Genomic DNA, 25,065 nt, shown 5'->3' with positions numbered 1-25,065 from the left:
TTGGTTAAGTTTACTTTGGTTCCTTTTTATTCAATAAATAGAATTGATTTTGTGTCTTTACAAATACAAAAATTTACAATCAACAAAGACTTCAAATGCTCATATCCTGTGAGTAGAGTGGAGAGTGTAGAAGAGGTGGCATCGTTCCACCAGCGTAATACTAAACTAACTAGTGTGTGCCCATCCCCAGGAGGAGCAACACGATCGAGCCCAGTACAGTGCATCCCAGAAAACTGCTCGCAGTTCCCGCCGCGGATGTGGAGCTCTCCGGGGCAATGGCGTCCAAGGAATGCTCGGCAATGGTAACCTTCGTGTGGACCACGGACTCGGAGGGCAGCACCTTGCAGAGATAGTTGCCAGCCACCTGGGGACTCGCCCTCAGGATGGTCAGGTCGTAGTTGGGGTCCAGTTTGAAGTTGGGCTGCACCACGTTCTTGCCATTGGAAATGACATTATTTCCGAAGTACCACAGGACCACCACGTCCTCTGAGCTGTGCACTGAAAATGCGATGCAATATTAGTTGGTTTCCTCTGGTCACCTCATTTGTTTCACTTACGATCGATGCCCACATCGCACTTGAGCACCACATCCTCGCCACGGATGCCCGTCACACTAAGGGTCTTGTTCACCTTTTCGCTGGAAATGGGAGTGGAGGACTTCGTCTGCGGACTGGGCGCACTCTGGTCTTCTCCTCCGTAGTCGAAGTCATCGTCGGCCTGCATTTGGTAGTCGTCCTGTGAGGATTGTGGGTAGGAGAACACTGAAATGGAGATGGTGCTATTATTAGTTATTGTGAATAATTGCTTAATAAGCTTCTAAGAAATATATATACATATGTATTTTTTAATGAAGATCAAAGAGCTCTTGCGAAAGTGAAAATTCTTCCGTGCTGCATTCCGATGACCCATTAATCGGTGGTAAGTGTGGTAGATTAGCCAGATCGTCTGTAATTATAGCCCATGGCATTGTTTATAGCGGTTGCCCGCGGGGGTCACATCAGCCACCGCAGTTAGTCGGTGGGTTAATTAAAGGAAATTAAATGGAAATCGAAACCAGCGCAGCCTTATGTTTTTGTTGATTTATGCAGCAGTGTGCAGTAGGTCATCATAACGGGCTGTGTTTGTGTTTATCTTTATCGTTTTCATTTTCATTTTCGCAGCTCAAATTCATCAGGGGGTGTAAAGGGGACAGCTGCACCGATGATGGGTTAAATTAAAGGCTGGCAATTCGCATTCACGGGTTCCTTTAGTTTTTCGTTCTCCCACATAATTACCAACAAAAACCCAGGGGCGCAAAAAGGGACTTTTAATTTCTTTGGTACTTTCATAAAGTAAATACATTTTCAATAATTATTTATGATTTTGTATCGTTCGTTTTCCCAAATGTATATTTATGTTCAAGTCTATATATTTGACTATATAATATTTGTTTAAGTAAAAATACCCAACGACCCCTTCGAAAAATCCTGCGTACGCCACTGCATTTTGTGCATGTGTACAAACACATTTGGTGGAAAACATTTCGGTGAAATGGGGTCACATGAAAAACGAAAATTAAAATGAGCGAGTGGAAAGAGAAAACAAGAGTGCCTAACCCAACACTCCCCCTCGTAGTCGTAGTCGCAGTCGCAATCGCTCCGTCCGTCCCCTCGCTTTTCCGCCTTTCCACGCCCCTCCCCCTTGGGCGATCGCCGCACCCACATGTGACGTGCTGACGGAAATCCAAAAACAACTACGGCGGCCAGAAGAACGACTGCTCATTGGGCCACTTTTTGTTTTTCGGTGGTGTCGCCGATGGACACACCGAACTCGAACTGAAAGCATTTCACAACAATGTCCATTTTCATAGTGCCAACTGCAACACGCACACTCTAACAAATGAATGTGCACGGAGAGAAATTCCGACAAGTTGATATATAATAAAATTAATCTGTTACCTAGAAAAATGATTAATTCGTCATTATTTTAGCAAAGTCTCTTAAAAAAAAAAAACTATTTTAAAACTTTGGTTGAGAGTTTCCATATATTTAGATATTTTTAGATATTTTTTTTAAATCATAGCAATCAAAACCACATACTCTAGATCTATGATAACATATATATACCCGCAATTATTTATTTTAAAGTAATGAGACATACACCTCTAGGTAGCTTCCCGTTTTTTGCCGTGCACATAGTAAAACACTGCACACACCCTCAAAAAAAGGGACAATTTGGTTGGGTGATTGTGAAAAGTTTAAATTTACATTTTGTCCATTCGCTTTGGTCGCTCGTTTCTATGAGTATTTTGGCCAGTTTTCCATCGTTTGCTCAGCGTAGCGTGTTAAAACACAAACTTCAATAAAAACAAACAGCAATTCTCACTGGGCCTCCAACTGAAATTCGAATTCCTGCCAAAAACCGATTGCGATGAAATCGAGGCGATCGCTTCCCTGCTTTTCTCGCATTCCCCATAACCTCCTGGTGCCCCATTCCAATTCCACAAAAAATGCACATTCACTCACGCATTCGCTCTTTGTCGTAAACTTAAGCCATAAAAGAAATTTATTCCCGTATTTACATTGAACGAAAAGACACTGAAGCCATCTGAATTTATGTTGCACGCTTCCCGCCCCACAAACCAAAAAAAAAGTAAAAAACAGCCATTGAATCGGGAGATAAGCGTCGAGTAACGAACAACAATTGCAATGAAAGTTTATTTGCAGAAATTGGCTTTCGGGATGTTGATCTGAATCCATCTTTTGTTGACGGGCTTCCGATACACATGTTTCGATAAGGAAGTGAGATTCTTTTTTGGGTCGCAGAAAAAAAATCCGTTGAGAATTACATTTCTTGTAAGAACTTTAAGCCCACAGGAAACAAGACAACATTTATTTATTCTTTTCGCAAAAAAATCACATAAATGGAGAGATAAGCGTCAGGAGGGAAACTGATAAGGTTGCTTGAGTACTAATGCGTTCAATACCAAGGAAGAGGTAGCAAGAGGATGGAGGGATTTACGTAGTGACGAAACACACGATAATTTAGGGTTCCAAGAAGAAGAGGGGAGGATTAAGCCATTAAAGCGGAGCATTTATATTACCATTAATTTGAAAGCCGCCCTTTAACCTCTAATTTCATTTCACATCCTCCCGAAATTATCTTAACCCGGGATTCGTGTTTTTTGTTATCTCCCTAGATAAAAGTTTTCAAGCCCTTGTTTCCCGCCCGTTTTAATTGCTACTCAGAATTAGACCGACAACAATTTATCATAACCATGATTCTAAATAAATGCATTTCAGCTAATAACCCGCGGGCCAAAGGTAAGTCAGCATTAATGCCAGTCACTCCGCCGACCTCTGTATATATGTATATACATTTATGTATATATATATGCATTTCCCCTCTGGCCGGGAATCATTCAAGTGCAGCACTTTTGCTGTTGGTTTTACTACCTGTGATAGGGCACCGAGGAAATTAAGAGCCAGTCGCGCAGGGAGCGAGCTCGCTGATCTTTGATCTCCTTTCCCAGTGTTTTCAGGTTTGTCCAGCCGGGTCTGCCCATGTCCCTCCCCCCTGCACTCGGTGCACTGAGCGCAATTCGGTGGCAGTCTGCGTTACCTTTTTGATATGGCAATGCGATGTTGATACTACATTGTTATGGAAGATTGTAGCCTGAAGTATCTTCATCCCACGCCAGGATGAATTGAATTTGATTGATTTATGCGCAGAGTAAGCTGCATTTTGCGCAGTGCACTACGTGACTGGACAGTCGCAGAAAGCGAGGAGAAAGACCTGGCCAAGGGACGGGCTGCGTTATATGAGCCGAAAATTGTTTGGCCCGTTCCTGTACAGTGTGTATTGGGCATTGTGTGCTGGTGTGTGGCAGATAGAGACATGAGCGAAGCGGATAATGATAATGGCATTCGGGTTCTGTGAAAGCGATCAGGTTACGGCCACGAACCGGGAGGAGAGAACCTCATAAAGTGACTACCTACGCACCGGGCACTTTGGAATTGGCCAGGAGCTGCATTACTTCAGATGGCTGAGGGGTGAGGGGTGGGTGTTAGGGACACAGATGCAGAGGCAGATGTGCATCATTGGACAGATGCCGAATATAGCAAATTATTCGCAAGCGTGTGCCAAGCGATGAAGAAGGGATTGGGCGATGGTCTAGGCCGAAATCCATTTGGCAGCTGCCAAAGTAATCGAGTACTTTAAAACTAAAATATGCAAATATATGCGCGCTTGTACCAATCATTTCGGCCTCCATTATCCAAATCGATTTATTTCAATTTCCATTTGCTTGATCCCCCAGATGGAAGAGCTATGGCATCAAGTGGACGCAATAAATTTCGATTTTCCATGATCCCAACACATCTATGTAGATTCTGGAGGCACTTTCTTTATGCATATGCCTCTCCAAATAGAGAACATTGATTTCACTTAAACGATTTTACATTGCGCCCCCGATCGTCGTAAACAAATTTCTTTCTTTTCATTCTTTCCCCCCTCGAAAAGTACTGGGAAATGTAGTTGCACGTGTCTGTGGCAAGTGCCACGGATTTTGGGTTCCAAATTGTGCGGGCGCACTGCCAACGGAGGCCAAAGACGTCTTTACTATATAGTATGCCATATAGTTGAGGCGCGACTTTGGCTACGCCCAGCGCATACTAAATACAAAGAGCTCTGGGGCAGGGCTCGTGTTTTCCGAGTGGCATCTAATTAATATGCGGCACTCCTTTCTAGTTCTTCCCATAACTAATTCCCCCGCTAACTATTTGGGTTCGCTTCGATTTGGCTTATTTATTGTCATTTGCCAAGAGACCTCTATTCGGACTTGGATCCCTTCAATTGAAATTTTAGCACGCAGACGTAGTTATATTCAAAAATTTGACGCACCAGAACTTCGTGAATGTCTTTAGGAAATTCCTAAGGGCGGCAGAAAACAAAAGAATTTAGTTAGTTTTTGCATACACAATTCGTTGGGCTTTGAATTTCAAAAAACTTGAGAGGCAAACGGCTTGGGTGAATATCTAATGACATTTTACATGGTATTCATTATAGTCCAAGTTTGCCACAAAAATCGATTGACATGCAAGAATGTTTTTGCAATATAATTAGCTTGAGCAATGAGCTTCCATAAAATAATTTATATTTAAAATAAACTATTTGAATAAGCTACATATGGCATATCTATTACTATTTGTTTAATATGCATTTAAATGATTAGGTATCCCATACCTTCTTCGATGCCATTAGGCATCTCGAAAATTCTGGAGAACTATCCGAAATCCAGGCATTCCAAGTTCGCTATCCAAAGTAGCCAACATAGCTGGGTGGCATACCCTGCCAGTAAGTTTTCCCGGCACTATTGGCTATCCCACTTCCTATGTGCGGCTCGTAAATTGTGGATTCTGGATTCTGGAAATATTTCTACCAAGCCGCAGCATCTGCGGCTTTTTGGTTGTATTCGCTGTGACTTTGACTTCTGCCTGCCGCTGAATCAGCAGTTGGGTTCTCCATTATCGTGCCGATCATCAGCGCTTTATGTGTGCATTTGTGGAGGGGTTATGTTTGTTATGTACAGTCTGTGTTGTACATATAATCGTGCCCCACTTGAGTGTTGCTGCACCGAGCCCCACCCCACTGCATCCCCCCTTGGAAAACCCGCACTCCGCGGACGACAACTCATTCAGCGCCGGGCGATTCGCCAGCGACGTTAAGTAAATTGATTCTTTAATTGCCGAGAATTGGTTACCAGTTGGCTTAACTCGCTTTTGCCCGCCGAGGCACCACCCCCGTCCACAAAGCCCCCATATTTTGCAGTGTACGAGTATACATACTCGTGCACACTGTACGTATGAATGCAAGCAAAGAATCGAGAATGAAAACCATCGGCGGCATCGCGAATGAATACATGAATACCAGGCCATGGCGAACATACAAGAGCAAGAGTGAGTCATCTGGGTCCAAAATAAATACCCCCGGGCCTCCGTTGGCCAGGAATTTCTGCACAGACAAGGGCAGGGCCCTCACACCCGGCCACTCCCACTCGGGGATTCAGCCCTCCAATCCCTCGGATCCCTCGAATCCCTCGACTCCCTCGCATTTCGAGCAGAAGCAAATCTTTTTTTATGCTTCGCGGTTCTCGAAGCATTCGCGGTCATTTGATGCCTTCTCTTTTACGTTTTCTCAGCCCGGGCATTTCAATTCGCACCAAGCAGGCTACACACAAAATGCCATGAAATTCAATCCACAGAGCGGCGATAAAAAGGAAAAAACCAGAGTTTTGCACAAGGAAAAACATATCCCGAAATCAAGACTGCTCGAATTCTTCGGTAAAAAGTATCTCGAAAAAAGCGCTGAGTGGTGGGATTTTTGAATCGATAATTTCACACTCTTTGGAGTTGGTAACATATACTTCGTAACTTTTACTTGGAATCTCCGAACTGTAATATAATTCCAAACTAATATTGTTAGGCTTTAAACAAGCGACATGTTGCACTACCTCTTACAGCATTTGCCATTTTTTCTCACAGTGATCTCGATGATCATCAGTGAGGCTTGTTGTTTACCCATGTCAAGCCCAGTCGGACAACTATGGAATATTAAGTGAATATGGTAAATATGGACTGAGTAAACATGAATTCCTGGCGAAACATGTCAGCAGATCGGTCGAAGGAAGCGGCGCTTCTATGCACATACCGCCAAGCGATTTCGCAATCCAATCAATTTGATGATAATCTCATTGTCCATGGATTGGGGTAAGCAAACACGGCAGGAGAAGGGTTCCAGGTGATCGGAGGTTGGTGATCTTTGATCACACCACGACCAATAATGTTCTCACGCTGCTTCGCCACACTTCTTTAGGGAAATGGCTCCTACCTAGGATTGCGGTGAGTCCAAGGGGCTAATTATACAGGACCCCGGTATCCGATGGCCTCGAATCCGACACCGATCCTCACCCAACCGAACCCAACCCTCCTGCTGTTCGGGCTTCTCCCATTGATCACCGGATTGTTTTTGCTCATTTCCTGGACCGCGGACAATGGGTAAAGTCTGGAATAATTAACAGCCGTAACCGATTCGGAATCACAAATGGCAAATAGCAAACAGTAAACAGCAAATGGCAAAGAGCACTCCGCTCCCCTCTTCAGATAGATACTTCCTACCGATCCGGCCAACTGCATGAGCGGGGAAAACTCGAATGCATTCAGGCTGCCGCCATTCATCGATCGTGATAAATAACTGAATTAATGTGACGGGCTTTGGGTAATAAATTATCAACTTTACTGTTCAACTCACTGTACAAAGTGCTAAAATTACGCGAGCAATAGAAACATTAGCGAAACACTATCCATAAAAAATCATTTGAGTAATGCGGAAATCTTGACCATTTGCACAATGCCAGCATATCGAAAAATCAGCTATGTGAACAGCAAGTGAATCATGCATAACATTAATATACTATATTTGTAGGGGCTGAAGCTAAAATTTTTTTCGGTGCATGATCGCTGGGGCAAATGTAGGTCAGAATGCGTTTGAAAGATTCCGGCAACGGCATTATCATCTCAACCGGCTTACGCCCAACAATCACATCGATTTATAGTAAATTCCTGCACTTCAAATCCGAATCCGAATCCGAATCCGAATCTGATGCATTGCGATTAGTGGAGGGACGAGACCTGAATGTCTGGGGTCGCCCTCCTATTTTGATTAGATTATAGAGCCCCGTATTGCATCAGGTTCAACCTTATAGGAGGAACTTACCCGCGCCACTGCCCACGATCAGTAGGAGTCCGGCAATTAGAAGAGCTCTGCTGGACATCATAATGCTGTTTTCCTGTATGCGAAGTGCACTTCCCGACGATCGGCGTCTAAATTGTAGGTATCCAATAAGGCAGCACTTTTCGATTGCTCGACCCGCAATCTGTGTCACACGGGACCAATTGATTTCTGGTGATCTTTTTGGGGTTTCGATAATTATTGCCGCGTAATTATGTTGACGTTCTGGTGTTCCAGTTTCCGGGTAGCACTGTCAGCACTTTTAAATTCTTGTATCCATCAACTTGCACACACAAGACAAATTGCTTTCGGTTCTGATATTTTTTGCGTTTCTATAGATTTTTCAACTTTTTAGATTTTGGTAAACTCAAACTTCCGCTAACCGTCCATTCGGGGTAACAGCCAAACGAGAAATGGGCAGCGGTTTTTGGTTTTCAGGTTTTATGCTTGGTGGGATTATCACGACTGCCTTCCAAGAGAAAGTCTAAGAGAGTGCGAAGAGAGAACGCTAAGAGAGCGCGGATTATGTGGCGCGAAATAATTTTATTTAAAAACATTCTTTTCGAAAGGGGTTGTATTTATAGAAGGAAAGCATTTCCTGGCCATAAATATGAATTAACGGATGTGGACCGTTGGCCCTGTAGATTGTGCACAAAAAATGCAACGAAACACACTGTAAAATCCCCATTAACAAGCCCCAATTAAGTTAAAATGAAGTTGCGAAATACAATTTCATTACGCCACATGCTCATGCTAAATTCCAGCAATTGCAAGCAGCACTTTCCGTTCCGTCCCTCCGTCTTCCCGACGAAGCGAAGAATCCGAGATCTGCAGAACAGTCCTCAAGTTGCAGTCCAAGATTCGCGGAAATTTATTTGCATCCCCCGGAGACAATTTGCTTGATGCAATTGCGCCATTTTCTCAGGGCTCCAACAAAGTCGGCCTGGGAAGCCGTGATTTCCTCGATTTCCAAGGGGTAATATCCCGCTCCGTTTTTTTTCCTGCCTCTGATGATGACGCCTACATCGGGTGAGATACGGATACTTGGATGGTTGGCGCAACAGATGCAGATACGATTTATGGGTGCGACAGCGACCGCATTAAATGTAGATACATGCAACATTTGCACTGTACAAACAAACAAACAATTAAAATTAATCTACGAGCATAAAACAAAGTGCATTGCATTATGTGTCTTGCGCAGATAGATCTCTTTGAGGTTGTGTGTGCGCTGCACTGCGCAAAAATGTGGCTGCTACCTACAAGGTAATTTCGAAATTAAGTTGTAGTAAAATTTGCATAACTGATGTTGTAGAAAATATGCAACTATCCTGATTAGTTATTGATTTGATATCTTTGAGGTGATGCTAAGAGTGGTATATCATGAAAGAATAAGTTGCATTAAGCTCTGAATAGTAAGTAGGTCTATTATATTTTCAGTGCTAGAATGGTGCGATGTTTGCGTTGTCTTCTTTTTTGGGTGCCAAGCTTGTAAACATCCGCAAATTTAGAACGCTTCCAAGGGGGATTCAGATCCAGATTCAGATTCGGATTCGGGTTCGGGTTCGGAGGCTGTGGGGCAGAGTGATAGTGGTGTGGGATTGGATGGGCGTGGATATTAATCAAATATTTATATTTACATGCACACACCAGAGCCAACACACTGGAATGCATTCGTAGAATTTCCGAGAATTCGTTTCTTTTGAAAACAAATTAATCAAACAACAAGGGCGACAACAACAAAGTTGAAAGCCAGCAGAAGACTGGAAGAATATAATGCTGACAGCAGGGAAATGTGAGAATTCTAGTGGAATATGCAGCTCCGAAAATTGAAATGTTTCAAGAGGCGCGCAGAATCCCTGCGTTGGCAACTTAAGAGCGCGCTCTACGACTCTCTTCATGCAGTTGGCAACGCGGCCACGGCCAGCTGCAGCGGGTGGGAGTGGGATGGGTAGAATGCACCAACTGCAAGGGAATGCTGGAAAGTGGAAACGGTATTGACCTAGGCTCGCTGTCTCTCTCACTCTCTCCCTCTCCTGGCTAGTGGGAAATTGGTATTTTGTGGTGCAGCGTTTCCAATTGGGCACTCCTCCTGTGCGACTGTGCAACATGACTCATCCTGCTCTCCTTCGCCGGCTTCGGTTGTTCAGTTATTCGCACTCGCATTCGGCTTCGGATTCGGCTATTATGCTGGCGCGCTGCTGCCTTCCTTTTTCCTTCTTTTCACCTACTTTGAAGCACGAAAATATACAGCAGAGCTTCGCTAACTCGGAAGTCTCATGCTGGACGCACTTGAAGGTGTAATTGGCTGAGCTGTTTGGAAAACTTGTTATCATAATTAAGAAAGCCTTGCTGAAAGCTGTTATTGTCTTAGGTTTAACGTTGCGAATTATGCACAAGTCGTTTTTCGACGCACCACTGTACCTGAATATCCCTCCATCGGCATTCGCAATCGCAGTCCATATTCCTTACTGGCAGTCCTCGGCGAACAACAGACACGATAACGACAGCCCACGCAAAGTGCTCAGAAGTCACAAAAACGCTGGTGACAAAACAAAAAGTTCAGTGTCTCGGTCGCCGTTTATCCTCAAAGGTGGCAAAAGGCAAACTGGTTTGCAGTCACATAAGAAAAATTGAGAAAAGTGCAAAGGATTTCGAGGAGTGGATATTGGCATACCCTCAATCAGCTAACAGCGAACGACTGAAATGAGGCATCTCTGGCTGCTCCTTCTTATCGCCTGTGGATCTGTCCAGTTCCCAGGTAAATCCGGTGCATCCCTCACATCTTTTGCCGCATACAGTGCTCCATAATGAAAGACAAATCAATTTCGACTCAATTTTGTAATCTTTATGGGCAGTGGATTTTTCGGCACCATTTACATATGCGGGCTCCATAAAAATGAAGGGCCCTCCAATGGCTTTATATCATCCAGCCACCAAAGAAATACTTGTGATTTTCTTGTTTGTCTGCTGCTCCTCGTAACCCACTCATCCACGCTAATTTGCATAATCTAGAGATTATAATCCTGGGGATAGACATTTGCCTCGTGCTTGTGTGTGGGTTGCGGGCGCTTAAGTAATCGATGGATTACACTGCACTTACCCCGTTTTTCCACTGACCAAATAGGGCACATCTTAACCAAAAGTGTGTGTGTTATTTTAAAGTGTGACTAGTAAATAAAACATATGCCACAATATCGTTCGAGTTATTCAAAGTAAAAGAACTTCCATTTGAAAGTAAGGGAACTGTTGTGAAGCATTAAGTTATTCGTAAACAAGTTATCCGGAATTAGTATCCCCAGGTTACCCCAAATATTAAGTGAATCACAAAGATTACTCATCGTGCCATGATATAGGATTGCCTCATCAAACATATCAAAATTAATCAAATGGTTAGTTATTCACCGGAGGTTGCATTTGCGCCATCCCCAAAAGGAGCTGGCTCCAAACTCCATAAAACACTTGTCTGCCCACCGAATCTATTAAAGCAGAAGTACTTCATAGGGTCGCCACACGTTTGGCAAAGTTTTCCTTAAACGTCGCTGGGAGTTGTGGAAGGGTGTGAGGGGGAAGCGGTGGGGAGTGGGGAGTGGCAGGGGGAGGGAAAAGTGGGTTGGAAGAACGTGTGTCATTCATTGAATTGACGACAATTTGGGAACCACTTGTAAGCAGGGCATGTCTTCCCAACGCGCGATGATTATCCACAGGGAGAAAAACTCTCGCCCATACGGGGCAAAAGTTATATTTTTCCAATTTGCAATTTATCTTTTTGGCAATGGCCTAAATACTTAAATACGTTCGCTGGATGGTCCAGAAGAGCTTACCAATTTCAAGTTGCTTACCAATTTCTTGGAGAAGAGTTTACCAATTTATCATGTTGCTTTAAGCAAACTTTTCTGTGCGTGTATGAGCATTGTTCAGTGCTTCCGAACAGAGAAATTAGTGGAACAGTAAATGAAATGGGTGGCCGGGGTATGGTTTGAGTTGGAATGAGCACATTGTTAAAAATATCAACATGATTAAAGTGGCTCTTGAATAATTAAGCAACTGGGAGTGGGTCCGGGTATCTCTGGTACATGGGGCATAGATGATGAGCTGTCAAAGGGATGAGAATGTGGCGAGGTAATTGCCGTATCATGCGTGCTTTCCGCGGCATTGTGTCCGGCTTATCGATATTACTTATACGGGGAGGACAACAGAAGCGTGGGATTGGATGGGCTTGCCACATGAGTTGGCAGATTCCCATAAACGGATGGGCCTTAACTTTCTACACTTGACCCTGAAAATTCCTGAAAATGTACAAATATCAGGACTTACGGTACCTTGACCTCAGCTTAGTGTATTGTAAAATATAGTAAGATATCCGCTATAGCTTAAATTCGGGAATTTCAATATTTTAATAGCATACTTCTGGGCACCAAAATGCTTAAAGACACCCACTGAGTCCGCTGGCAATAAATTAAACTTGATCCATACTGCCTTTATTATTTGGGAAGATAAAATCATCCCCATTTTCCGCTGACCCAAATCGCATTTTCCGGGCAAACAAGACGGGACACCAACTGAGCCAAGGCTAAGAAAGGTGTCCCAACTTGTCTGCCAATGTCTTTCAATTTTTCCTAACGAGAGTGCAAACAAAACTAATAACTTTGGCACACACACTCCCCCCGGCCAACGAACACATAAACCCACGAATTTTATATGGCAAATTGGCAATTTTCGCAGCCATTAAGCACTGCGTTGAATGTGCAAATGACGCAACCAAGGCGCTGTACCCACATCCTTGAGCCAAATCCATATACAACCTGTTCCAGATACTTGCATATGCCGAGTATTCCCGATTCGGATTCCATTCCGTGACCTGACCTCCAACTGGAGTCGTAACCATCATATCACTCCAGAATGGGCGTTGACACGCTCCCTGGGAAAATTCATATGGAAAAGGGGCTTGGCGGCATGTTATCCGTATTTCGTTAATGGTTTTATGTTGCCTTCCGCGTCTTTGGGGCTTAGGCTTGGAAACTATCGCCAAACACGGAAATCTGGGCCGGCAGCTTTTCGAGTGCTTTTCAATGCGTACACAGGAGGAAAATTACCTATTATTTATGTTTCAACCTTGTGGAATTTATATTTATACGAGCAAAAAGAGCTGACGCAGACATACAAATAACCCTTTTAACCGCATGCAGGGGCATCGATGTATCGATTTTGATATTAATCCGTGAAAAAGATACAACGCAAACAGATATCGTTAGCATTTTTATCCGTGTAGCTTAATCTGCGTGTGTGTCGGGTGCCCCGGCCCGACTAATTACCATTTATTCCAGGTGTGCTGACCTTGCCGGAGGCACTCCCAGCCAAATCTTCATCAGCCGCTGAAGGCGGCAACGCAGGAGGAGCCGGGGCAGCAGTCACTGCCCCCTCAGCAGGCGACACCAGCAAGGACTACGACTACGAGGAGGACCAGCAGCGGGCTCCGGGCAATCTGGCCAAAGCCACCGCTGATCCCCAAGTCCCTGAGCCATACTTCGAGCACAGCGAGGTGGTTGTCACTGTGTCGCAGAACTCGACCAGCGCGAAGTTGAAGTGTCCAGTGAAAAATTATAATGGTGAGTGGGTAAATCATGTTGCTTGTAGGAAGAACTTTTGAGAACGTGATGATTAAATTTCCTGTACCCTTAAACTTTTGCTGAAAACTGCATGCCAAGTATTGATTTTCCCCCTCTTTTCCTATTTTCAAGCTGCACACCACGTGGTTCTGTGGTACAAGGAGAAGGTACAGCTATCCAGCGGAATGAATATATTCAATCACATTTTCGCCCTGGACGAGCAGTTCACCCTGACCGTTCCCCTGGCATCCAATGCCACGGAGGAGCACTACGAGTGCGAGGTGCTGCCGAACAAAGTGCGACACAAGGCTACCATTCGCTTTGGCCGGCAGCCAAGTACACCGACTCCATCAGTGCTTCCGCTACCGGCGGACACCGCCTCCTCCGCCAAGGATTCGGCGGCTCACGGACGGGACATTAGCCTCTGGCTGCTGGGCCTCTTTCTGGCCCCTCTCCAGTTGGCAGTGACCTTCCGATTTTGAAGCAGTCCGAGTTCAAGACCGCTCCACAAATCTGCACCACCGGCATTACGTTTGGAGATGCGCACCGCAACAGATGAGCTTGACATTGGGATGCAGCCCCCGGATTACGTCGATGGCTTGGCAAATTGGCGATAGGTGTTGCTTTGTTACTGTATTATACGGAAAACAGTTTTTCCGGGAAGCGAGCTTCCCCGAGCTATAGTTTATTTAAATTACACTTCCAACTCTGCTTCCCCTACTTCCAATATCGATGTTTTAGACTCCTTTGAAGTAATATTGTTTGTAAACCATTACTTGGACTTAGATACGCTACCTATAGGATCGAATTAGCCTAGTGTGATTGCTTTAGTATTGCGCTTAATCGAGAGATTAGTACATAATTGATTTTAACTTAGCGGAACAAAATGCGATACCAAGTGGCTTACCGAATCATTGTGAAGGAAACTATATATATAAATATATGTGAACAGATTATGAGTACATAAAAACAATGTATGCAATTTTGTCGAATGTAAAACTGAAATAAACTAGAGCTGCTATAGACCCAGCTGAATCCATTCAACGAAACGAAATCCACCCCTGTCTACCTACACACTCACGAGTATGCAGGCCGGCAGGATTCGGTGGCTTGCTTTTTGTCAGTGGGAGGGGGAAAACACACGCGCGACCAGGACAACAAAGCGCTGAGGTCCTTGTAGGAGCTCACTGCAGCTGCAACCCCGGTGCAGGAGTGGGAGGAGGAATTCCGCAACGTGCGCAGGGCCTGGCAGCCATATGGTGGCTCCTAAGGGTGGTGCTAATGGTGGTGGCACAAGCCACAAGCGACAACTTTACCTTCCACTTCAGTCGTCAACTGCTTAGCGGCCAGGACACACATCTAGTCAGCTCGGAGTAAATCAGCGCCAGCGTAAAACCGAGGTTAGTGTTCGCCTATCAGTTTTGTGAGGAATCAGTCAGTCAACATCCCAATCATTCAGATGATACCACTCAGCGAGAATCCTTTTTCAATCGAAGATACTTACGTGGAGGAGCCACAGTCCTCAGAGCATTGCGGAAGTAGTCGTTGTGGGCAGCCCCAAACTGCGTACGTGGTCTATCACAGAATCCTGCAACGATTACAAGCCCAGGAGCACAAGTCCTCCACAGAACCTAATGAAAAGGAGCTAAGGAAACAGATCTGGATAGCCAGCTTCACCGGGAGGCCCTTGCAATATCAATGTTAGTTGAAAGTCGGAAAACCTTTGTTAGATATTAAATAAAAACCCACGGAAATACAACCAATGATAAACAGACATTTGGTTTAAGCCTTTATTTATTTACCTTACTGTACGACATTATTTTACTACAGTTACAGTTAAGTTACTTACCCATCAGATTTTAAAATAAAGAGTACTTTGCTTAAAAAAAACCTGAAATGTTTTAGTTATGCAAACGCTTTATATGTTTATTCAATGTTCTTTCTTGTTCATTTATAAATTTCGAATGGTTTATTAACTTATTTTTAAACGCATTTAAATGTCTGAGTGTGATCTTCATTTCGTTGCTTTTTATTAAACAATGTGATAAGTTCTTACTGTTTTATTTCTTTACCAATTTATTTTTTTAGATATATCTCCTTGTTCTACTGCTACTGAGACAATCGTTTAAGAATGTAATGCATATATTGATTGTAAATGAGGGGCGGTCATAGTTAGATCTGATTGCAGAGTATTTATTAAATTCATTCAATGCGTTTTATTTTATTACAGATGTTTGAAATTCATCGAAAAATACGGTCAGTAAATTATAATTAAACATAATAGTATATATTAGACTTATTATCTGTTGAAATGGTCCAGAAAAGGCATGCCAACAGTTATAACATATTTATGCGAATTTTAAATTAAGATTAATATTATGTTTGTGGGAATTGATAGCGCCAGTGCGCTTTTTATAAATGTTAATGTTTATTCATTGATTGCATCATTTTGAATGCTGCTTTCTTCTTGTTTAAAGTGTTTTCAAGGTGCTCTCAGTATGGGTTTTATATCGTAAGCATCGTCCTTAGTTTTCATTTATAGCGGTGTGCGACGAAATCAACCGGAGCTCTATTATTTATATTTCTTGAGTATGCTATACGGATTGGGCTTATAGGACTTGATGGGCGGTTCGCGCATACGTTTCATGTCAGTCGGATATGGACGTTTATATGCCGCTGCGTTTGTCGGTATTATTGATGGACGTGCTATAAAATTGGTTTATTATTATTTGTAGTAGTTTATGCGTGTGTGTAATTACTATAGGAAGTGGTTCGATTATTAATCATTCCAGAGATTATATAGTTTGATTCGAGATCTTGCTCATTCATTGTTATTTGTTTTGATACTGACACCCAAGATTCTAATCAAAGGTTCATCCCATACAACTGGCGGAGTGGAATAGACCCCGCCACTAAGAAAGAAAATAAGAATGCATGCTTGGGTTCCACTTACGTTTGCTGTACTCATAGCCCGTGGTAGGACGCTTGGGGGGCATACGATGTTCATACTCATAGGCCACCTCCTCCACGTCGACTCTATAAAGATCGAAATGTTAGTTACTGGGCAACGCATGTTGGCTAGGGTTAAAGGTATTTCTACGACGCTGGGACTCTCAGCTCCTTTACTCCTGGTGGGGTAATTAAATGATACAAAATTATACTTTACAATTAACTTACTCGGGCGGATTTTCCGCAGTTCGCTTAATTAGGTTAAGGTACTTAGGAGCCCCATTGCTGCTGCCACCAAACTTCTTGTCGAAGACAGATCTGAAAAATATGCATTGATTTAAATCCCTATATATATATATATATATAAGTATATGTATAGCACATGCTGAACTTGCTTGTTAAGTATGTATGGAATACATAACAGGGAAGAACATCCCACTTACCTATATGCCTCCAGATTGGGCCCGTGAATGCTCTTGGCCCCCTCGGGATCCATTTCCATCAGCTCGCGCAGCTGCTCATGCGAAACCTCGTCGTTCTTGTCTGGAATAAGATACTTACGTATCTCGGCCAGGGCGTAGGCTATGCGGGCATAGCACTCCGCCGGTGTGGCCACCGTGCTGACCTCCAGAAAGAGATCCTTCTGAAGATGGGCATATCTCGGGTCGCCAGTGTTGCGCAGCTGCTCCTCTTTGTTGCGATCGCGGATCGAACTGCGACCTTTAATGGCTATCTTGCACTGGGTCTCGTCTTGAAGACGGCGCAGCGAGTTGCCCTTGGGCCCCAGGATCTTGCCAGTGAAGTTGAACTATGGAACAAGTATTAATTTCGCGGACGGGGGAACCGCATATGGTGTAAGACCCACCTTGGGATACTGCTTAACGGGCACGAAGACCTTTTGGGTAATCTTCATCGGCTTCTGCTTGTACACGTCCGCGTAGAACTCCTTGCCGGGAATACGACCAGTGCAGTAGACACGGTCCACAGCTGCGAGTTGGGATTAGTACCATTAAAATACCCTGTAAAAGGCCGATTTGACTTTACCTTCGTCGATTAGAAGTGCGCATAGTGGAAACTCCGAGGACAAACGCTGGCGCTCCTCGTCCAAATCGGCAAGAAACTTTTGGGCCACCTCGTTCAGACGAGGCTGGTGGTCGTGGGTAGGTGGCTGCTTCTCAGTAAACTCGCTTGGGGTTTCCATTTTTATCATGACACTTTTAACCAAAAAATCACAAGAAAAATTCGAGCAAAATTCAAGCTGAGTGATTGTAAATTGGTATGTACACCACTGAACTAAAATTGTGGCAGTGCTCTGAAACGTATGAAGTTTCGGGACTGTCAACCTTTTCAGTGTTAGTAGGCAATAATATAGCTTAAATTTAGATTTTTAATTTTCCTATGTAGGTTTGTAAAATATATGGCGTTCAAGAAATGGAATCAATACAATTATAGATTATTTAAAAAACTCGAATCAGTTTATTAACGAATTTTGCGAAAGGGCTAGCAGAGCTACCACTCTTTCGATTGTACAGACAGTGCAATATCGATATTTTTGGCGGCTGGTTTGCTACCCATCTCTAACAATATGGTATTTGGATTGCATTGGTCTAGTTTGTTTTCAATTTTTGTCGTCGACAATGGCGAGCGAGGACCTATTTGAGCATGAATTTTCTGAGGAACAGGACTTGGAGCTTCAGCAGGCCATGGAGACTGAGGCGGAGGAGCTAGGGGAAACAGAGGAGCCTTTGGATATCACTGAGGAAGCCCCGGAAAGTCCTGAGGCGGAAGCTCCAGCAGAACCAATTGCAGATAGGCCAGGTAAGTTAAATGCATCCAGCTAGGATTTTATCTTTATGGCTGCTCTCCTTCCAGTGACGAATGGCAACAAGGCACCTTCTGATCACGAAGCCAAGATGACACAACTACCGCTGGCCAGGATACGCAACATAATGAAACTGGATCCGGATCTGCATATGGCCAACAATGAAGCCGTGTTCATAGTGGCCAAGGCAGTTGAACTATTCATAGCCTCGTTGTCCCGGGAATCATATAGCTACACGGCACAGTCCAAAAAGAAAACTATACAAAAGAGGGACGTGGAAATGGCCATTTCTGCTGTGGACAGTTTGATGTTCCTTGATGGAGCCATGAACTTTTGAACATCCAAGCACAAGAAGAACCCAAAAATGAAACTGAAATCGTCGATTATACTTTTCTTTATTTAGGGATATTCAGCGGCAAACACATTCAGTTCTAAACGTCCTAATGGTTTTATGTTAAAAATAATATTTAAGTTGTAAAACATTTGTTGATTCGCAAAGAAAACAAACAAAAAAGAAATCATAATTATAAACGACAACGTTTAACGTTTCACAATACTCTTTGCTCTGGGGAATTTGTATCGAAGCCGGCATTTGGTTAATTTATTTAACTGCTGAATAGTGTGGTTTGTTGTTAATCATACTATGTCCGCAGGCGATACTTACTTTGTCGTTGGGCATATATATATCTGTGGTTTATATTTTGCTTTTTATGTTGGTTTTATCTCCATTATCTTATGAAACAATATTTGCAAGCTTAGTCTAACATTATGCATTGATAAATTAATTGTTTTGGGGGTTTTTTGTTTGTGTTTAGTTCTCTTTTCGTATTGGCTTTAACTAGTATTAGGTTGATTGAAGTATTTGTTTTATTTTTACAATCTTTTCGAGGATAAAACTTGTTGCATTGATGGTTTCTTGTTTTAATTTAAAACACAATTTCAATGTTGGACAACAATTGGAATAAAAAGTTACGTTTTTTATTTGATTTTCGTTTAGATATATATATTTAATAGGTGTGCATAGTTGGATTGTTGACTTTAAACATTTTGATAATTCGTTGGAATATATTTTATTCTTTATGCTTAACTTTGTTTAGTTGTGGTTGTTGTTGTTGAAGTTGTTGTAGTTGTTGTTGGGGTTGGTTTCTTGGGGTTTTGGAAAATCGATGGGTTAACGTATTTTCGGATATGGAGCCGAGCGATATCGCACGCTTTCTCGAGATCGGGATCCAGTTTCGTAGTGAGCAGATGAATGTGATCCCGAGCCCGAGGTGGTTGGTCGATATGACGATGATGAACGACCGTTGCTTGGTTTTGCTATTTTGGAAAGAATTTTATTTGTTGTTTAGATTTTAAATTGTTTCTGTCTCTGTGGTGCTGTTTTTGGTTTTTGGTTTTTATTTTGCCTAACATATGTATATACATTGTAAAAAAAGAAAAATATATTGTTTAACCGGTTTTGAATGCACTACACCCTACGAAACGTTATTGTTTGAGTAAAATGCATTTTTCACGTTTCAAAAAAAATTGTTTCCACAAACCTTTCAGTTTGGATTTTATAGTTTAAGCATATTCAAATTTTTTGGGTTTCTCGTCATGAAGTTTTATGGTTTTGTTTTCAAAGTGTGAATTTAAGTAATTTGATTGTTGTTTGGTCGATTGTTTTTATACTTTTGGCTCTGGCTTCTTGTGAGTATGTTAGTAGTCGTCCAATTAATGAAGATGGATTTACTTGTCGCTGTTCGGTTTAGTTGATTTGGCCTCTATTCAGGCATAGTGCATTTAAAATCTTGTTAAAATGGGATGGGTTGCTGCTTTTTTATAATTTTGGTACGCGGCTTTGTGGCGGTTTCTGTTTTTTTCTGCGTTTTCAATTTATCGTCGCTTAGTTGGATAGATTTTGTTTTGCGTTCGAGTTTTTTCTTGATTTGCGCGATTTGAGTTAAAACGTTTACATTACTATTTGTCGTATTCTTTTTCTTTTTTCATTTTGTTCAGTTTTACATGCCTGCTGAGGGGAAGAGATTATTGGTCTAACAACCTAGATATCTTACCTGGATAGGCCGCCGCGTAGGAAGAGGAGGACGAGTGGGGGTGATACTCACGCCTATAGTCGCGCTCGTAGGAGCTACTGTCATACTGGGCGTGGTGGGTCGAGTGCTTCGATGTCTGTGGCGGCGGTGTGGCATAGCGATCATATTCTCCATGGTGGTCGTAAAGCTCGTGGTCCCGTGATCTGATGAAAAAGTATTGGATTATAAAAGGTTTGGTATATCAGAAAAGAGCTATTTAGAGCATCTGAATATCTAATCATTTAAAAACTCAATATCTTGTTATGTAAAGGCTTTGTAAGGCATCATTGAACTTATCTAACCTGTGCGTCTTTACGATCCCATAGTTGGGATCGTCCATCACATATCGTGCCTTCTCCAGAATTGAATAGACTTTAGGCTTCGAAGAAGCAGGAGGCGGGGTGCTATGCAGAAAGGATTTCCTCAATTACCAATTAAAAATCAACAAAAATGGGCAAACCTACCGGGAACTGTAGGCGCCATGATCGCCATAGGACTTGGAATAGTGGTGAGACTTTTTGTACATGCGCTCCTTGCCGTCCATCTCGCGTAGTTGCTCCAATCGAATGTCGTCGTTGGCATCGGGTATCATAAACTTGCGGATCTCGCCCAGCGCATAGCTGATCCTGTGATAGGCCTCCGCTGGTGGGGCCACCGTGGATATCTCCACGTGCAAGTCGCGACTGAGATGGGCGTACTTTGGATTTCCGGAGCTGCGAAGCTCCTCCTCCTTACCGTGGTCGCGCATCGAGTTGCGACCCATCACCACCATTTTGCACATAGTCTCCTCCTGCAGCTGGCGCAGTGTGTTGCCCTTGGGGCCCAGGATCTTGCCAACGAAATTGAACTTGGGGTACTCCTTGATGGGGAACAACACTTTTTGGGCCACGCGAATGGGCTTTTCACTGTACACGTTGGCATAGATCTCGGGCTTTGGTATGCGGCCGCTGACCAAGATCTTTTCCACCTCTGTGGGCCCGTGAAAAATTGAAATTAGATCCAGTATAGCTAAAAAGTCGCTGTTCCGAACTCACCGTCGTCAAGCAGACGCTTGGTGATGATGTGCTTCTTCTCGAGCGTCTTCTTTTCCAGCAGGCACTCCTGCAGATACGCATTGGTCTTCTCATTTAGCTGGGGCGTGTCCCGTAGGGTGGCGTGGCTTGTGGTGTGTCCGCCGCCATCCGCCTCAGGAGTCTCTGGAGCACCGGTAGCCGCTGGCTCCTCGTCACGTCGCTTCCGCTTGTAGTCGGCGGCGTCCTCGTTGTAGTCTCTATCGTAGTCGCGCGGCATTGCGGTTTAGGCGATTTCTGGCCTTGAGGATTCGTAAATTCTAAAAGTCCTACTATTGAATACAAAATTCCACTCTTGCAGAATTAGTTGGCTGAAAAAGTATGTATGTGGTAGGACATCGATAGATAGATCGGCATCACGGATTCGATAAAGTATTATCGGGTATTATCGATAACATACCGCCATCATGTACAGCCGCAGGTTTTGTCATATTAAATTCATTTAAAACCTTCCCATAACTAAGGTAGCATTTCAATTACATTTTCAATTTAAATCATAAAATGCATATAAAAACAATTATGACTAGACACCTGACTCATCTCTTCTGTTGATATCTAGCGTTTGCAAGTGTCTGCAAAGATAGTGTATCGATAGCGTTATCGATAGTGCGCGCTTAACAGCACCGTCGATAGGCAACCAACAGCACGCTGCAAAAGCACGAGAGCCAGCCCGAGAGACCGGAGTTGCCGGACCGCGCCGTTAACATAGTAAATGTCCGAATAAAATACACACTTGGAAAAAGAGAGAAAAATTAGGGCCACTGGGAAGGCTGAAGTGTGCTAACTTGGCAATCATACCGAATCGACAGCAAACGCAATCGCCCGCAATCCGCGCACGGAAAATCCGAGACTCGGCGACTTAGCAGGACGATAGAGCGACAGCGATCCCGAAGGCAGGACGACAAATGGCGGAGAACGGACTGCGCGTGCCAGGGTCATCCGCGGTGGCCTCTGCGGTGGCTTCCACGGCGACGGGAGTCGGCGGTGGATCAGCATCGGGTTCGGCAGGGGCCGGGACAGGAGTGGTGCCCACCGGCGGCAGCGGCGGGACGAGCAACGGGGAGCATGAGAACGAACACAATGCCAATGCAGACGGCGAGAAGGCCCAGCCGGCGCCGGCGGTCCAGAAGTACATGCAGGAGCTCATGACGGAGCGATCGCGCATGGAAAACCACTTCCCCCTGGCGGTGAAGCTAATTGACGAAGGTAAATTGATTTGTCCGGGGCACTTCATGGTAATTACTCTGATTTTGCTCTGTTTTTGCAGCTCTGGAGCGTGTGCAGCTGAACGGACGCATTCCCACGAGAGACCAGTACGCCGATGTCTACCAGCAGCGCACTATCAAGCTGTCCCAAAAAGTGCACGTGCCCATCAAGGACAAGAAGTTCAACTATGTTGGCAAGCTATTGGGTCCCAAGGGCAACTCACTGCGCCGCCTACAGGAGGAGACGCAGTGCAAGATCGTCATACTTGGTCGCTTCTCAATGAAGGATCGCGACCGTGAGGAGGAGCTGCGCAACTCCGCGGACGCGAAGTACGCCCACCTGAATCTTCCGCTACACGTCGAGGTGTCCACCATTGCTCCGCCAGCTGAGGCGTACGCACGTGTGGCCTACGCCCTGGCAGAGATTCGGCGGTATCTCACGCCGGACAAGCACGATGACATCCGCCAAGAGCAGTACCGCGAACTCATGGAGGATCCGGAGGCGGCCAAGAAGCTGACGCTCCGCCAGCTGCAACAGCAATCTAATGCGGCAGCTGGTGGTGCAGGAGGAGGAGGCGGTGGTGGAGGCGGAAACGGAAATGGCGGAGCAGCTGGATCCGGCAGCAACAATGGCAATGGGAACCAGCGCTCCGGCGGCAACTACAGGTGGGTCGCAGTTCAATATCCTCTAATAGCCAAGCTAAACTCGTATGTGTTCCACAGACAAAAGTTTCAACAACAATCACACTATCGCCACAACGAGGAGACTGTCTATTTTCGCTCACACAACAATGCGTACCACCAGCCAAAACCCTATGTGCCAGGTAAGTTCCTGTTCTCCTCGTCCATACTCCATAGATTCTATGTTCGCTTTTGCAGCCGCCCAGCGGGGCAATGCCATGCACACCACCTTGCCACCGCAAGCGATCGTGCGCGCCTCACCGCCCGGAATGGTCGTCAGTGCAGCCAGCTTCAATGGTCGAAATGCCGGGCTGGGTAATGCTGGCGGTGGCGGAATCATGGCCAATAGCATCGTGGCCACCACTGGCGGTGGCATCGGTGGCGCTGTGCCACCCAATATGCGCTACCGTCCTGCTGCCCCCTATCAGTTTGTCAAGAAATAATACAGATGGGAGGATGCACCGCCCGCTGCCGTTCGCTGTTTGTTCAACTATTCCTCACCATCATTGATGCCTCATCCGGAAGTATTCACGCCCATCTGTCATACCCATCCAAACACCCACAACCACACACAGCTCCAAAGGTAGATGTAGTAACTATGAGAACATTGGAAACTTGTCATGCATTGATTTCATCAAGATTTCGGCAGGGTGGAAACCAAAACGAAACGAATGAGTAAATCTATGTTTAAGAAAACTAGCTTAAGTAGACAAATGCTCCGAGGAACAGACGAACACCTCAAGCACCCAACCAAAACCAAAACTAACCGACCAGACAAACACCCACCACCCCACACGCACGCAACGTCTCCTCGAGGATTGGGTTTGTAGGATCACGAGGGTCTGCGATCTAAGACTTTGGAATCCGTGTGTTGGGTCCTGCGAGCATTTGGAAGAATAGAATTGAAGAAGGAAAATAGAAAGAGGAGAAGGAGAAGAACGCCTCGATGTTGGATCGGGCCGAAACGGACACGAAATGGACGCATTCAGGGATGGTCCCAGTCGAGCCAAATGTCCTTGTTTTGTTTTGTCGCATTTTATTAACATTTTTATTTTACCTTTGACGCATGCGAAGATGTCATCAATTTCTAATTTATATAAATGAATATATATATCTCCTTATGTTTACTCTTATACGTATCCTTCCACGCAGTCGCTTAATTTTATTGCTTTTCCAACTCTGCGTTTAAGTTTATCCCATTTTTTGTTGTAATGCGTTTTGTATTATGTTTACGTTTAGAAGAGGAGGCTTTTTATTTTTATTTGTTACGTCGCCAGGACAGAAAAACCAACTGCAAACGATCATGAATAATATATAACAAGTATATACAAGCGGTATGATTTATAACACATAGAGCATATGCAACACCACACGAACTTACGCGCGTACGCATATTTAAAGCATCAGCATATTCACCTAAAGCCGTAAAGTTTAAACCAAATGAACATTAGAAACGCAAACGAGAATCTACAACATAGATCGGAGCAGGAGGCCGATTTCGCCTACGATAATGCAAAGGACATAGCAAACCACATCCGATCAGAGAAAATATGCAAACACATACATACATACAAACATAATTGTTATTGTTGTTAAAAGCAACTAAAATTGTAATAGAAATTATGCAAATATACATACGAATATGACGACAAATGTTAATTGCAGCCTAGTTATTATTTTGTTCATTCACACCCACATCGGAACGGAACCTAAGATATAGTCTTAAATATAGAGAGAGTGCAGCCAGCAGATCCGCACTGACTAGATCTAGATCTAGACTTTGTTGACGATGCTTCTGAAGCCACAAAACACACGAAACTTGCACACAACCCGAACCCGAGCCCGATTTGTATTGATTTTGAGCATTGAACACTGCATGCAAACCCCACA

The 25,065-nt window shown here is 44.1% G+C and overlaps 7 protein-coding genes across 9 annotated transcripts; 4 read left to right on the top strand and 3 right to left on the bottom strand.

Annotated features, from left to right (window-relative positions):
* On the bottom strand, positions 1–8,218 carry LOC6548245. Its single transcript, XM_001975158.3, has 3 exons — positions 7,753–8,218; positions 558–761; positions 1–498 (listed from the first exon to the last, which is right to left on the bottom strand). The coding sequence occupies exons 1-3, from the start codon at positions 7,811–7,813 to the stop codon at positions 170–172; spliced, it is 594 nt and encodes a 197-aa protein (XP_001975194.1). The 5' UTR covers positions 7,814–8,218; the 3' UTR covers positions 1–169.
* Positions 8,219–10,243: 2,025 nt separating this feature from the next.
* On the top strand, positions 10,244–14,416 carry LOC6548246. The gene is made up of 3 exons (XM_001975159.3): positions 10,244–10,528; positions 13,095–13,376; positions 13,509–14,416. Exons 1-3 carry the CDS (start codon positions 10,474–10,476, stop codon positions 13,856–13,858), a joined length of 687 nt encoding a protein of 228 aa, XP_001975195.1. The 5' UTR covers positions 10,244–10,473; the 3' UTR covers positions 13,859–14,416.
* Positions 14,417–14,672: 256 nt separating this feature from the next.
* On the top strand, positions 14,673–15,152 carry LOC6548247 (ventrally expressed gene D protein). The gene is made up of 2 exons (XM_001975160.3): positions 14,673–14,776; positions 14,836–15,152. Exon 2 carries the CDS (start codon positions 14,836–14,838, stop codon positions 15,079–15,081), a length of 246 nt encoding a protein of 81 aa, XP_001975196.1. The 5' UTR covers positions 14,673–14,776; the 3' UTR covers positions 15,082–15,152.
* Positions 15,153–15,380: 228 nt separating this feature from the next.
* On the bottom strand, positions 15,381–17,663 carry LOC6548248 (KH domain-containing, RNA-binding, signal transduction-associated protein 2). Its single transcript, XM_001975161.3, has 6 exons — positions 17,370–17,663; positions 17,191–17,312; positions 16,769–17,133; positions 16,554–16,643; positions 16,330–16,412; positions 15,381–16,082 (listed from the first exon to the last, which is right to left on the bottom strand). The coding sequence occupies exons 1-6, from the start codon at positions 17,533–17,535 to the stop codon at positions 15,949–15,951; spliced, it is 960 nt and encodes a 319-aa protein (XP_001975197.2). The 5' UTR covers positions 17,536–17,663; the 3' UTR covers positions 15,381–15,948.
* A 201-nt stretch (positions 17,664–17,864) lies between these two features.
* Positions 17,865–18,695, top strand: LOC6548249 (DNA polymerase epsilon subunit 4). The gene is made up of 2 exons (XM_001975162.3): positions 17,865–18,143; positions 18,198–18,695. Exons 1-2 carry the CDS (start codon positions 17,963–17,965, stop codon positions 18,482–18,484), a joined length of 468 nt encoding a protein of 155 aa, XP_001975198.1. The 5' UTR covers positions 17,865–17,962; the 3' UTR covers positions 18,485–18,695.
* A 408-nt stretch (positions 18,696–19,103) lies between these two features.
* LOC6548250 (KH domain-containing, RNA-binding, signal transduction-associated protein 2) lies at positions 19,104–21,672 on the bottom strand. Of its 2 annotated transcripts, XM_001975163.3 has the most exons (5): positions 21,254–21,672; positions 20,684–21,188; positions 20,522–20,623; positions 20,202–20,383; positions 19,104–19,464 (listed from the first exon to the last, which is right to left on the bottom strand). In XM_001975163.3, exons 1-5 carry the CDS (start codon positions 21,507–21,509, stop codon positions 19,319–19,321), a joined length of 1,191 nt encoding a protein of 396 aa, XP_001975199.1. In that variant the 5' UTR covers positions 21,510–21,672; the 3' UTR covers positions 19,104–19,318. The 2 variants fall into 2 exon arrangements, with proteins under 2 accessions (XP_001975199.1, XP_015011780.1); XM_015156294.2 differs by lacking the exon at positions 20,522–20,623.
* A 257-nt stretch (positions 21,673–21,929) lies between these two features.
* LOC6548251 (KH domain-containing, RNA-binding, signal transduction-associated protein 2) lies at positions 21,930–24,834 on the top strand. Of its 2 annotated transcripts, XR_001448459.2 has the most exons (5): positions 21,930–22,495; positions 22,557–23,160; positions 23,218–23,318; positions 23,374–23,758; positions 23,815–24,834. XR_001448459.2 is itself a non-coding variant. In XM_001975164.3 (4 exons), the coding sequence occupies exons 1-4, from the start codon at positions 22,195–22,197 to the stop codon at positions 23,616–23,618; spliced, it is 1,251 nt and encodes a 416-aa protein (XP_001975200.1). In that variant the 5' UTR covers positions 21,930–22,194; the 3' UTR covers positions 23,619–24,834. The 2 variants fall into 2 exon arrangements, 1 of the variants encoding a protein (XP_001975200.1); XM_001975164.3 differs by having other exon boundaries at positions 23,374–24,834.
* Positions 24,835–25,065: the final 231 nt, after the last annotated feature.

The sequence above is a fragment of the Drosophila erecta genome, unplaced genomic scaffold (genome assembly GCF_003286155.1).
Source record: "Drosophila erecta strain 14021-0224.00,06,07 unplaced genomic scaffold, DereRS2 tig00000092-arrow-pilon, whole genome shotgun sequence".
NCBI classification, from domain to species: Eukaryota; Metazoa; Arthropoda; class Insecta; order Diptera; family Drosophilidae; genus Drosophila; species Drosophila erecta.
This window is presented reverse-complemented; position numbering and strand designations above follow the sequence as displayed.

Bases quoted from the DNA above. Each gene is read 5' to 3' on its own strand.
- LOC6548250 (XM_001975163.3), bottom strand. From the start codon at position 21,509: ATGCCGCGCGACTACGATAGAGACTACAACGAGGACGCCGCCGACTAC. The intron at 20,384-20,521 runs GTTAGATAAGTT...CTTTTTCATCAG, and splicing joins GGGATCGTAAAGACGCACAG to ATCACGGGACCACGAGCTTT. The intron at 19,465-20,201 runs GTAAGATATCTA...TTTCCAAAATAG, and splicing joins CTACGCGGCGGCCTATCCAG to CAAAACCAAGCAACGGTCGT.
- LOC6548245 (XM_001975158.3), bottom strand. From the start codon at position 7,813: ATGATGTCCAGCAGAGCTCTTCTAATTGCCGGACTCCTACTGATCGTG. The intron at 762-7,752 runs GTAAGTTCCTCC...TCTCCATTTCAG, and splicing joins GATCGTGGGCAGTGGCGCGG to TGTTCTCCTACCCACAATCC. The intron at 499-557 runs GTAAGTGAAACA...TCGCATTTTCAG, and splicing joins GTGCGATGTGGGCATCGATC to TGCACAGCTCAGAGGACGTG.
- LOC6548247 (XM_001975160.3), top strand. From the start codon at position 14,836: ATGATACCACTCAGCGAGAATCCTTTTTCAATCGAAGATACTTACGTG.
- LOC6548246 (XM_001975159.3), top strand. From the start codon at position 10,474: ATGAGGCATCTCTGGCTGCTCCTTCTTATCGCCTGTGGATCTGTCCAG. The intron at 10,529-13,094 runs GTAAATCCGGTG...CATTTATTCCAG, and splicing joins TGGATCTGTCCAGTTCCCAG to GTGTGCTGACCTTGCCGGAG. The intron at 13,377-13,508 runs GTGAGTGGGTAA...CCTATTTTCAAG, and splicing joins TCCAGTGAAAAATTATAATG to CTGCACACCACGTGGTTCTG.
- LOC6548249 (XM_001975162.3), top strand. From the start codon at position 17,963: ATGGCGAGCGAGGACCTATTTGAGCATGAATTTTCTGAGGAACAGGAC. The intron at 18,144-18,197 runs GTAAGTTAAATG...CTCTCCTTCCAG, and splicing joins ACCAATTGCAGATAGGCCAG to TGACGAATGGCAACAAGGCA.
- LOC6548248 (XM_001975161.3), bottom strand. From the start codon at position 17,535: ATGATAAAAATGGAAACCCCAAGCGAGTTTACTGAGAAGCAGCCACCT. The intron at 16,413-16,553 runs GTAAGTTAATTG...CGATCTTTATAG, and splicing joins ACTGCGGAAAATCCGCCCGA to AGTCGACGTGGAGGAGGTGG. The intron at 16,083-16,329 runs GTAAGTGGAACC...CCAATTTTATAG, and splicing joins GGGCTATGAGTACAGCAAAC to CACGTCCATCAATAATACCG.
- LOC6548251 (XM_001975164.3), top strand. From the start codon at position 22,195: ATGGCGGAGAACGGACTGCGCGTGCCAGGGTCATCCGCGGTGGCCTCT. The intron at 22,496-22,556 runs GTAAATTGATTT...CTGTTTTTGCAG, and splicing joins GGTGAAGCTAATTGACGAAG to CTCTGGAGCGTGTGCAGCTG. The intron at 23,319-23,373 runs GTAAGTTCCTGT...TCGCTTTTGCAG, and splicing joins GCCAAAACCCTATGTGCCAG to CCGCCCAGCGGGGCAATGCC.